The 13,518-nt window shown below is 38.2% G+C and overlaps 1 protein-coding gene across 7 annotated transcripts in view; it reads right to left on the bottom strand.

Annotated features, from left to right (window-relative positions):
- Nucleotides 1–13,518, bottom strand: part of LOC129776108 (A disintegrin and metalloproteinase with thrombospondin motifs 20) — a 536,521-nt gene that overhangs the window by 218,985 nt on the left and 304,018 nt on the right. For all 7 annotated transcript variants that reach the window (XM_055781520.1, XM_055781521.1, XM_055781517.1 and 4 more), the window contains one exon: nucleotides 3,542–3,742. In XM_055781520.1, the coding sequence (XP_055637495.1) occupies nucleotides 3,542–3,742 (201 nt within the window). The remainder of the gene's footprint in view (nucleotides 1–3,541; nucleotides 3,743–13,518) is intronic.

A 13,518-nucleotide genomic window follows, 5' to 3' on the forward strand; every position in this document is an offset into this window, starting at 1 on the left:
CATATTCTTTATATGAAAGTAACACATAGAAACACATGTTTAGTAAGTACTTATCTGAAGCTTACAAAAAAAAAATACCAGTACGATGCTCATGTTCAAATGTAATACGACCGCAAAGGATTAACAGATGCTAGACTTATTGGCCTCCTACAACAAGTCGTTCTGTCACTTTTCCAGCCTTAGGAAAAAATATAACTCGGACATCTCGTCATGTTGCGTCTTCGTAGCCTAATTGGTTGGGTGTCCGCTACTAAGCGAACGATCATGAGATCATAGCTCAGGGCCCTCAACTGACCATTTTTGTGTGTCATTCTAGGTAATACGTCCACGCAACAATCACCATGTGACGGTAATCCCAGTCCCTTACCGCTCACATTTTCGGTATGCTGCATCGGTTATTGGTACTATATATAACACACCAATGGAAGTCTCATATCAACAGTCCCGTTGTGTTCCCTGTGGAACTTTTGTCTCATTGTATGCATTAACTAGCATCATTTATGAATACTTAATTGAGATTTCTTAAGCCAAATAACACGCCTTGAATGTATTCCGAGGGGCAAGCTCTAGAATACGCGTGATCACAGTGCATGTCTAAGGAAATTTCTCTGACGAAAAATCCCCCGGCCAGAACGGGAATCGAACCCGAACACCAGGTAATGTGTGACGCTAATCACTCGGCCACCAGAATAAGAATACTCTCACGCCTAAATTACTACTGTGTGATAGATACAAATGTGTATCGATAAGATAGGAATACTCTTACGCCAAAAATGGCTACTGTGTAATATACACCCAGGTTTTTTTACGCGGTTTTTTTTGCGCGGTTTTTTTGCGAGGTTTTTTTCGCGGATTTTCCAATTAACGCGGCTTTTTTGCGTGGATCTTCCAATTAACGCGGTTTTTTTCACGCTGATTTTGCAATTAACGCGGCTTTTTTTACGCGGATTTTCCAATTAACGCGGTTTCTTTTACGCTGTACCCACGTAAAGACCTGTGCAATATCACATCCCCCCCTCAGCTCACATTTTTCTCTTATGTTCCCTCAGAGCATATTACGGTAATTAGTGCTTGTAACGGAGCTTAGCGCTTATGAAGGAAATTAGTGCCGCACATTATCACGATTCTTACGTGGATTTTAGGTGTTAGGTAACGGGTAGCTCACCGGGCTGTACAACGGGGCGGGGTTTTTACGAGCAGCGATTCGTGGATGGATTTCCCTGTCTACTTAGCTCTGGACGGTCCAACAGTGGTACTGCACGTGCATCGGCAGTAGAGTGACAAATCACAACACAAATCACGTGGGAATCTTCTAGCAACAGCAGATAACCTGTTTCGTGAGGAAAACCGAATTATAGCTACCACTAGTCAACGAAATTGCAGAAAAAAACTAAGGGTTTTCGGAAGCGAGTAACACTCAAATTTTTACTTCCGTTCTACGTAAGGATTTTTTTTTTTTTTTAATTTAATATATCGTTTATTCCATTCTATTTTAAAATATTATTTACATTTAAATTAATTTTCGCATCTTAAAAAGAATGCAAGTTCGCCTACATCGATTCTATCGTTCATTGAATTTACATAGGAGATGTATAATATAAATATTTTCAGTATTTGACTTCGTTTGGTAGGTCCGATGTTTGGCAGCGCTGGTTTAATCAATTCTTCGAAAGACAGGAGTTGCCATCCTTCTAGTATGTCAGTTATCTTCCGTTGTACGTAAGCCCATGCACCTACTACGCGGGGGCAGCTACTGAATTTATGTTGTAGTGTTTCTACTGCAGCATTACAATGTAAGCAGCCTTCACCGTCTGCTCGTTGAATGGTTCTCATCAGTTTTCTGTGCTCTATCTTTTCGTTTATAAACAAATATAAGTTGCTCCGCTGGCATGATGATAGCTGTTTCGTCGCAATGTTCTTCCATATTCGTTTCCAATTCGCTTCCGGATTTCTCCTTTCAATACGAGGCGTTTCAGTTCGCTCCAAGAAAAAGCGGTGTATTAGATCGCTCGTGGGATGTACTCTAACAAGTGGGGGGAGAAGGGGGATTTGTTGGGAAAGGATTTTGAGGCAGGGAAGGTCTGCGGGAGGAGGAGTAGCTTGGTTCAGAAGGGATTGATAATAGGGAAGGGAACCACTTGCTTGCATGTGACGATTTACCAATAGCGCTTTGCATTTTATGCCTGGTAGATGCAGTTTCAATCCACCAGCTTCTTTGTCACGCGCCAGTTGCTCCATTGGAACTCGCGCCGGTATTCCGCGCCACAGGAAGGAGCCCATGATCGCCGCTAATTTCGCTGTGTGGATACAATACGTTGGCAGGATTGATGCCACATACCATATCTTTGCGGTAATGAAGGTGTTCAGTAAAATAATTTTTTGTTGTAAATTTAGATTTCTCAACGAGTGTAACCACACCTGCTGAGCAAATTTCGATACAAGTGCGTTCCAATTTATGTATACCATTTCCCGGATCGAGTTGGTAAAAATCACACCCAGGATCTTCACCTTTTCTGCTGTGACCAGCCACGGGACATTCAATGGATTCTCATCTATGAGCCCGACGTTTATTGCAACAGTTTTTAGCCTGTTGAGTTTTGCTCCCGCAGCGTGCTCGAAATCATTAAATAGATCATTGATACTCTCTATTGTATTTGTATTGGTTACAATCACAGATATGTCATCTGCATAGGCCACAACAAGATCGGAACCGAGTTGTCGCTCTAGTTGTTTTAGAAACGGGTGGAGGTATAGGACGAAGAGCAGCATCGACATCGGACATGGTTTTTTTACGCGGATTTTGGAATTTACGCGGATATTCCAATTAACGCTGATTTTTACGCGTTTTTTTAAGAGGTACGTATCCCCCACGTAAAAAAAGCTGACATTTAAGACATTTGGCATCAACAATTTTTTTTGAAAACCCCGATTTCCGGTGATTTTTCGGTTTTCAAAAAACTCAAATTTTAACGTCTGCAACACTAATAAATGAAGTTCGAATGAGCTAATATTTTGCATAGGGTATATTATCGTTCAAATCAACATTTCGCAACAAGTTCCGAATAAAAAATCGAGATAATTATTTTTATTGGCACTTAAAACCATATGTTTTGTCTTGTACTCCGAAAAAAAACCTCAGAGTCTCAGAGTGTGGATTTTTGATAAAAAATTTTTTTTCGAGATGACACTAAATCTCGAAGTTTCACGCAATTTTGAGACATTTGGCATCAAACGGTTTTTTTTCTAAAGCCCCGATTTCCTTTACTCCCTTGGTTGATTTTTCGATTTTCAAAAAACTTAAACTTTGACCGCTTTGCACCAGTCTCCCTTAAGTCCGATTGAGCTGATATTTGGCATAGGGTATTTTTTCGAGGTGGTAAACATTTTGTACAGGGTAACTTTTTGAAATTTTAAGGTTTTAAGATGTATGCAGCTAATATTTATGATATGAATGGAGTAATTATGAATGCAAAGTAAAAAACAACATGGAAAAATTCACTTATTAATGTTTAATTCAAAAATCTTTTTTCATGCGACTTACCGGTGTCGGCCGTTTTGGAATCATACAGCAAATCATCCGCGTGTAAGGGTTGGACAAGAATTTTCGTTGGTTTGATGTAGACCACATCCGACTTTGACGGATCGTGTAGACGAGGGATCCCGTCGTCAAAGCTAATGTTGGTATCGTTAGTTGGCGCGGATGCGTTACCGTCTAGCGGTCTTCGCGGAACATTCAGATCATCTGCAACAAAGAAAAGTGAAATAACTTTGATAAATATGATGCAGTAAATCAATTCCAGCAAATTTAAAGCGAATTTGAAACACAGCATAATCTTCAAGGAAGGACTCCAATAAATAATTCGCAGCGTGATTCATCCCGATCCCGTCGAAAATTTACTGTCCAGTTTTATCATTTTGATGTAGGTCGCCGTCTCGCGGCTCCGATCCGACATTAAGAGTCAAAGCTCCGAGCATATGCAAAATATCCTCCTCTCTTCTCATCCGACCAGGAGTTGCAGCGAGTGATTTGATGCATCTTTTTTTCTCGGATTTCGTTCTCTGTCTGCAGCTGATTGTTTCTTTTTTTATTCGTTTTGATTCTCCACTCAAAATGAATTTCGACAACAAGTTCCGTCTGATCGGAGCAGACAGCCCAGCCGGTCGGCTGTCACGGAAAAATTAAAAACATTTTAATTACTGCATAACATTCGCCCAAAACTTTTTTTTTTACCCAGAACTACTCAGGAAACATGTCTCGCTTCTCATCGATTTCAGAGTTGCTTACAGTGTCTTCTTATATTTGCACGCCACCCTGGAAGTAGTGCTCGAATTTATGGCCAACAAGATTGCAGGGGAATTATTGTCCTTCTAATGGCGAGTTTCCACCTCGCGGGAAATTCAGCGCTATTTGTGAGACATTAAGTTTTACAGCATCCAAGCGCCACTAGCAAACAGTAATTAGAATCGTGACAGACCTATTTTCCGTGGGCAGATAAGTCATCCAAGGTTCCCAGCTGTCCATGCCAGGCCGGACCGAAAGGGCCGGTTCTTTGTTACGATTGACAAAGCGCTTCCAACTTCCTCGTGGCCGCTTTGTTTGCGTCGACGGTAAAGTCGATCCCTGTGGTGCGTCTTGGGCGTGACACCTTTTAACGACCATAAACACGATAAGTTGTGGACAGTAAATCAATGGTGTTCCGCCGCGAATGAGAAATACCTTCCGAGAAGGGGCGCAATGCAAATGATGGTGCTGCAGTTTAGAAGCTGCTGAAAATCTAGGAACGATTTCGTACAGAGAAAAAAAAAAACGCGCGAATAAACTATCAGATTTCTAATTCGCTGCCGTTCGTCTGGGAAAGATAGCGGGCTGAGCTCGACCCCGGAAAAAGATTCCCAACGATGGTTCTGGCGCAAAGTCATTAGTATTCGATGTCGTGAGGCACTAATCCCTCTGCAGGCGCAAAGAGAATCGTCAAAGGCTTTCATGCACGTTAGACGCGCCGGGCGGGACAATTCAACGGGGTTCACGAGCTAATAAATAACTGAGTGTAGAACTGTGAAGCGACACGATCTGGGCAACAACAAAAAAAAACTTAAATGAACCGAACGAATAAATTGATTTATGAATGTTTTATTTCCTAGCTTTAACACTATTTGAAGCGATGAGGTCAGCTTATTATTAATGTGCAGCTGCTGTAGTTTAGATCTTCACCGGACGGGACGGGACCTTTCGTTGGTTTGTGAGCTATGAAAGTTTGCCTCGATTTTCTACTCTTTTGCATGTACGATGGTCATCCCCTATCGGCTACAATTTCATTAACAGACTGAGCCCATTACCACACTGGACGCCCATCCAACCAGTATTATTGAAAATCGAGTCCCATTCAAACCTTCTTTACGCACTGCGCGACGGAGCGAGCTTGGAGGTACTTAGGCTCAAACCATCGTCGCCATCGTTTTCATCATCTGCGACGTCGGTCTAGGAGACAATTTGCTTTGAATGCATCATTAACATTAACTGAAGTGTACCACCAAGTGTAGATGCGGGGTATCCGACAGAATTGAGTGATGAAGTCGTTGTTATGCCAATCTTGGCGCAGCAGGAGGGGAGAGGGAATCACACCGAGAAAAAATTATATTATGCAAATGGTTATGTTCTCCTTTCTTGTTGTATTGTTTGTTGGTACAAATCGATTGATTAAGAACAGCGTGGAGTTCAACAATGACAGCAAACACACTGGGATGTTGGAGAAGTTCAACCCTCTCTTGAATCGATTGTTTTGAATGGGAACTGAATGAGAACGGTTGAAACGATAATTGTATTTATGTTTTGACATCGTTGCCAACAAGAACCTACGAATCAACCAACAAGAACCTACGGTTGTCAATATCAGTATATATGTCAACAATACAATATTGCGAGTAAAATTTTGTATATAGACGAATTTCATGCTAACTCGTCTTAGAAGTACCATCTCAGATAGCAGTGAAACGATGTGGGTGTAAAGACATTGGTCATTTAAGCAACTTTGCATACTTCAAATATTCAAAAAAGAATTAGATTACTTTTTGAGAGAGCCAAAGTTTTGTTTCTTATTTTTTTACAAAAATTCATAGCTCAAAAACTGAAATACCTACAAAATTTTGATTAAGAAATAAAATGTAAGAAATTGAAATACAAAAACAAGAATAAGAAAATACACTGAAAAAAGAATTATTTTGGAAATTGAAATTCATTTTTTGCAACAATGTATTTTTTTTAAATCCCCAAAATAATTATATGAATAGCCTTTACAATTTCCAACAAGTCATCCATATACCGGAAGATGAGCACTTTTACAGAGGAAAAGTTTTTCTAGCAACAACTTCTTCATTTTTTCTTTTGAGAAACTGCAACTAATTCTAATTTTGTTCAAAATTAAGATAGCTATATGGTGTACACGAGAAAATTTATAAATATGAAGTTTTGTCGAAGACATCAACTTTCTATCTGTGGAGGCGATCTGGTAACATCCATACCTCTCACGCAATGGTCACGAATTCAATTCTCACTCCCGACATTCTTCTAAAAAATTAAAGTAAAAAGTGTCGAACCAGTGTTGAAAGTCACTACAATAGAGAAAAAAACTTTCCATCTTTTATAGTTTCTTGAATAAATGGCATTTTTGTATGGAGGCTCCTGAAAAACTCCTCGTAACATTTTTGTGTGTAAATTCTTGACGTGTTAATAACTAGAAAAACAATTTGTATAATATGTCAATCGCAATAATTTACACACAAAAATGTTACGAGTTAAACATTTATAGTACTTTTTCAAATGAAATATAAAAAAGTTGTAAGGAACACTTTTTCCTGTAGCGTGTTGGTAATTATATGGGCTATTCATTGTCGAGAATTAAAAAAAACATATTTTTGAGAAAAAATAATTTTGATTTTTCGATTAAATTTATTTTTATGAAATTTGATAGATAGTTTTGATTGAAAACTTGAAAAGAAAAAAATTTCAAGATTTCAAAAACATTCCCCCTCAAAAGCTATAAGAACTAGAAAATGTTTGTTAATGAATGAAATGTAGGAAATACAAATTTGAAAATTAAAATAAAAAAAATATTTGAAAATTGAAATCCGTTTATTTTAAATATGTTTCTTTAAATTCTGAGTAAATGAAAGCCCAACAAGTTATAAATACATCGGAAGATGAGCTGTGCTACAGGGAAAGAGTTTTCCCAGATACAATTGTTGTTAGAAACACATTTACACCCTGTAAAAGTGCTTATCTTTCAATGTATGGATGGATGTATGGATGAGTTTATGCTTTTCCTAAACGAAGCTTGATGTCTAATAAACCTGTTCACGAATCAATACGGCGCTCCTATGAGTAATAGATAACGGTACTAAGTATCAAACAAAGTGGTCAACCGCACAAAATAACGCACAGGGCGTTGAATGCATAACACAAAAAACAAAACAAAAAATCATTACAGCAGAATTTAGCCATTATAACACTTTGGTGTGATGGAAAAGATTGTTCATAAATATCAGAACTACTGTTTGCATAAATGTCTCATGTTATTTGAATAATCGTATAAGTGTCTCAAGCGACAAAATCTTTGTTCATCTAAAATGAAAACTTTGGATCATTTCGGATACGCTGAAATCATTATTTGAGTAACTGGTTTGAATTATGTTGAAGTAGTTGTTTTTAAAGAGCAGAATAATTGTTCGCAAAGTTTCTTATGCCATCTGAATAATCTGTAAAATGAACAAAAAAATAAATAAAAATGAATTGTTGTTAAAATTGAAAAGTGCTGATCTTCTCGGATACACATTGCTGGCATCAGTTATACATTTATTGTATTAATGGCCAGAAAGATCATCCAATCCTCAGATATGATTTCCAGGTACCTGAATGCTCTGCGGAGAAGTGAAATATGGTTATAAGAAAATTGATCGGAAACGAAGAAAATCCATCAGTTGGCTAATTCATGGAAAATACAAGGAAGCATTCGAACGTGAGCTCGAGCCTCTGTGTCTTGAATCTAGGTCCGAACATGCTGATAATCCTTTCCTGTTATTTTTTCGATTCAAAGCTAGTGGGAAAGTCGCTCAATGAACATCGCGAAATAGGTGCTAGTATGTTAAGCAATATGCGTCACACAAAAGCTCTTGTTCGATAAATAGCTTGTTTGTAAATAGCTGTTCCACAAAGTTCATGTTAGCTTCATGAAATATTTCTCGCTAATAGCAAGATCGCAACTATATTTAAATCATCTACAAGAACGTCGATTGATAATGAATCCGCTTCTGCTGCATAGAAGCTACGAATGTAAACAAATGATGTTTGCCCAACAGATGCTCTGCATGTATGTGTAGCAAGAGATTTGTTTTCAGAATAATGGTTTTTATTTCTCTTAATGTAATGAAAATTGACTCAAACTCATAATCGTACGCTGGTTGAAATCTCTACTCGATTTCGCCAATTTCCTTATTCCATCATTATTATGATATCCCTTGTTCATTGCAACTATCTTTAGGTGTCTTTAGCCTTATCTACGAGTTTTGTATGTATTCAGAAGGTATATTTATCAATTTTTTCATAAGTTGGTTTTTAAAATCGTTATTTTTAGAAATTCCATGGTTTCTAAATTTCATACACAGATAACTTCCTTAGTTTTTTTTTACTGTCGGAAGATTGTGGAGGAACTTCAGTAACTTTTGAGTAATTGTAATGAGAACCATGTGCGAATTTCATATGTCTTGAGCTCTGGGTCATTGTCTTGGCAAAACTTGAATCCTCAATTTCATCCCATTTTGTTGACACTTTGCTTCATATTTTCCTTCAGGATGATTGAGTAAACATCCTAACCCAATACACCATCGATGAAAACCAAATTCCTCATACATGCACCCTCATATCATCCCTCCATCACCACCATGTTTAAACATTGCTTTTAGATTATTTTTTTTACCTTTAATTCATCGTTAGCTTCTTCCATACGAAACGACAACCATCGGAGTCAAAAATATCAAATTAGGACACATCTATGGAAATAACATCTTACCAGTAAGACATTGATGTGTTTCATGCTGTTTGGAATAATCAAATTGGAATTACCGGTTTGTTCCTCTGTGCTCGGGCATTCAAGCTGCCCTTCCTAGGCACATTACAAACTTTTTGTTTGCTCAATTTGGTTTTTATTGATGATGTCAAGAATCAGAATGTTTACTTGAACATCCTAAAGGTGTAGTATGTAGCAAAGTGTGAACAAAATGAGATGGAATCGAGAATTCAAGTTTTGCCAAGACAATGACCCAGAGCTCAAGACATATGAAGTTCCCACATGGTTACATTACAATTACTCAAAAGATATTGATATTCCTCCACAATTATTTCAGAGCGTTCCGATGCAATGAGAAATCATTCGTGGAATCACTCGTCAACAGATGTAACTCTCCTCGAAAGACTAATTTTTCACTTCAATTACATTCATTTCAATGTCTGATTGTTGTCTGGTTTGGTGCACCGTGAGTTTAGCCGGTGCTCGCGTGCCAAACCGCTCAATAATCGACAGCCAGACAAGTGCGCTTCGTACGGCGCACAAGGAACATGTAGCTGCTCGAATGCAGACGATGACATTCGATGCATTCTCGTATGACAGTCGATCGAACCAAGTTCATTCACAGTCCCGCTGTCTGGTGTATCGGTATATGTGGGATGCATATGCACGTTTGTTACTAGAGCGAAGGATTGAGCCAAGTTCGACACTGCCATGCCACCTTGGCCTAATTTTGATGGCCCACTTCACACACCGTTATTGACCTCGGCGATTCCGTCAATTAGGGGCGCTTAATGACTGCCAACAGCGTGTGCCACCACACGCTGGTTAAATCAGCGGTTTTGTGTTTTCGCATTGCCTAGAACCCACTCCGCGTCGCTCGATTAGAATGACAAAGTCGTAAGCAGAACCATGCGTGGTTCACGTTTTCGTTCTCTCGCATTCACTTCGCCTCTACCTAGGAAGACCCCCACGCAAACATTAGATCATACCGCAGCTTCGGGCAGAGCAACCCATTGCATCTATTGCAGAACCATCCGAGGTATGCCCTCGTGGGGGGCAAATCGGTTTCGTATGTAAATCGAGTTTAATGATGAACGATCTCTCTAAATGGAATTAACACCCCCGACCTGGTGCGAGATACGTGCGTGCTACTTTCAGGGCACAATTAGGCTTCATTGCAACACTCACTAAATGATTTGGTAGTAAAATTTATCCTCAAAAACACATACAGTTGTGTGCGAAAAAATGCATAACATGCACTACAAGTAAGCGGAAATAAATCCAGTGGTCTCACATTGTAGCGGAAATTTATGACCCAATAAGTTGTTAGTTGCGAAAATACGAGTGCGCTTGAGCGTTGTAAATGCGTGCTTGCACCAATAAAAAATAGCGACTAGCCAACACATTTCAATAGCCCATCGCAAACTGCCAAAGTGTGCGGGCGTTGTGTAAACAATGGCGAATAGAAATAACGAGAATGCCCTGCAGCCCATTTAGAGTGTCAAAAGTTCAATCCAGTGTTTATGCTTCCCTATCGTCATTGCCATCCTCACGGTGAGAAGCGCCTAGTAGAAAAAAAGGAAAGATGTAATTTATTGTAGATAATAAACCCAACTTTTGTGGTAAATTTTAAGGGAGGAATTGGCATCGATGCAAAGTTGCACATATGGATACCATTTCAAAATCGCCCAAAATATCGAATTTTCAAATTTTCATTCATTAACACTAGAACTACCGACAATTTTTCTTTACCTATTCCAACCGAACCGATCATTGTGACCAATATGGTATTTTGTTGTCTAAAAAATAAAAGTTTCAAAGGAGAAAAACTAATGAAACTAATAAACTAAGGAAAAATAAAATAAAATTTCATGGCAATGTCTTGTGAACAAACAATACAACCGGTCATTTTGCCCGGTCGGTAGTTCTAGTGTTAAGTGGGTACTACAGCCTATAGTACTACAGTGTTGGGAGTCAACGAAGTGAAAAATGCAATAAATTTTTCAGTTTTTCACAGAAGAAGGCGAAAATGAAAGATTGAAATTGTGAATGGTGTTTATGGTCACGATACTTCAACAATGTACAATTTCGGTTTCGTCGAGTCCGTCCAGCTTTTTTATTTCAAAAATGCACCTCGCATGGGTAGGCCTTTCGTTGACGAAAAAACACATGGCCGAGTGGTTAGCGTCCCGCCTATCGATCAGGTGGTTTAGGATTCGATCTTGCCAGCGCCTTTCTTCAACTTGCACTGGTACATGCGTATTCTAGAGCTAGAGCCACCCTGAATGAAAACAAGGAGTAATACTTGGCACAGAAATCTCAACTAAGTACTAATTTAAATGACACAAGTAACATTAGGTCGAGAAGGCAAGGTTCCTCAAGGAAGAAGAAGAACTGCTCCACTTCGAAATCGAAGAAGTCGAGTGAATTTTTCCCATCACGACATCACGACTGTCGGTTATGTCTCAGCAGTTGTGGTCGCAAAATTAATGGAAGTAGGGTTCCAATTCGTTTCACATCTCCCCTATTCTCCAGACATGAAATCCTTGGTCTACTATTTGTTTCCCAATCCGAAGAAATGGTTGGCGGGAAAGAATATTTTATTCAAACAAGAAGGGGTTTCTTGTTTTCGTTGGGTTACTTGGAAGCTTTTATTGTAATATAGTTGTTGACGTTTCTAGTGTTCGCTAAGAGATGTGAGCAGGAATATTAGAGTTAGTTGAAATCTACTGTAGACTCGATTTGCTTCTATAAAAGCTCAACAGTATATTTTATATTATCTGTATTTTATATGTGTTGGTAATTGCGTACAATAGGGGAAAATAATGCTTTGTGCTATACAAGAGCTTAACCCATTAACGACCAAGCTGTAAAAAAATATTTTTTTGACGAAAGCCATTGTTGTATTTTCGATTATTAACGCTAAAGGAACTCCAATGTTCAAGAAATTATTTTTTTCACATCTTTCATTTTCCGGGAAATGACTGTTCAAAAAATCGAACATTGACCAAAACCCGCACTTTTTTTTGCAAGTACAAACATACTGTGAACTAAAAGTCACTTCAATTAGCAAATATACGGTATTCATAAATGCATCAATTTTGGATTCCCGGAAGTCTCTCCAATTATCCATTTCCCGAAAAAATCGAACATTTTCAAAAACCTGCAAAGTACCAGAGTACTGCTAAAAAACAATGGCATAGAGGGTTGGGTCATAATTAATCGGTCCGGCGGAAGAATATTCACACAAAGAATCTCATTAGATTCCTCGTTACACGTACTGATCATTTCCTCCAGATACTCCACAAAGACATTCTACGGGCCGCCATCACCTAAGGTTGTTACGGACAGCAAATCATACAGATTTTCAATAATATTTGCTAAATTAATCGATATTTGCAAACATTCACAACTGAAATTGCAAGAATAAATGAAAACCGTCCATCTTCTAAAGCAAACAAATCAAAATGCGCAGCGGAGGTTAGATGTGTTGATGTTTATTCAGCAGAAAAAAAAATGTTCGTTGTGGCCAACGTTCGATTTTTCGAACACTCAATTTCCCCGGCTGTTATTTTCCTATATGCGGCTCAATCGAATGATTTTCGCTCTATATCACAATGTATGTTCTTTTATCAAAGCAATACTGTAGAAAATTTCACATATTTTTGTATTTTAATGGGGTTTTTAATTGAAATAGAAAACACCTTCCAAACATACTTGCTTTAAATCGAATTTATTATCCAATAAAGTTACTCAAAATTGAATGAAATCGATATAAGTGGTAGCTAATAAATTGAGCTATCTTTGGTGCAAAAACATTACCATATGGTTCCTGTCCAAAAACATGAAAAATTATCAAAGTTGCTGTTCGATTTTTCGAACACTTGGCCTAAAATGGGTTAAAGCTGCTTTTCAAATTCACTCCTTTTTTGTTTCCGTTGGTGTTCAGTTCGGCCACCGAATATTAAATGTATAAATTTATGTAGTTTATGTATTGAGTTGTATTAAATATAATTGTTAGCTGTTAGTGAATAGTCTGAAGAGTTAGTAAAACGTGTTGTCAGTTATTCTAATAGTGTTTTTAATACATAAACCCGACATCGAAAATACCCCATGCTCTGGGGGAACAAATCACGAAGTGAACGAAAGCTGCTAGTAAAAGGGGACCGTCACGAAATCCGGTACAAATCGAAACACCATCACTTATGCGTCGCAACAATAGTTCTGTTACCAAAAAAAAAAAGAAAGATATTATTACTAAGAAGCCATGTGTCTTGATTAATTAATTAACAAATTGTGCAGATCGACATTCTGAAGTTTTGAATCAAAACATTCAAGGTACACGCACAGTACTTCTGTAAGATTTAATTTTTTTTGACGATACACGTTTCATGAAAGACGAGGACTTGTATCTTTTCTCAGAGGATTACAGAAATACAGACCGTTCCTAACGTTCAAG

The sequence above is a fragment of the Toxorhynchites rutilus genome, chromosome 3 (genome assembly GCF_029784135.1).
Source record: "Toxorhynchites rutilus septentrionalis strain SRP chromosome 3, ASM2978413v1, whole genome shotgun sequence".
Lineage (NCBI taxonomy): Eukaryota > Metazoa > Arthropoda > Insecta > Diptera > Culicidae > Toxorhynchites > Toxorhynchites rutilus.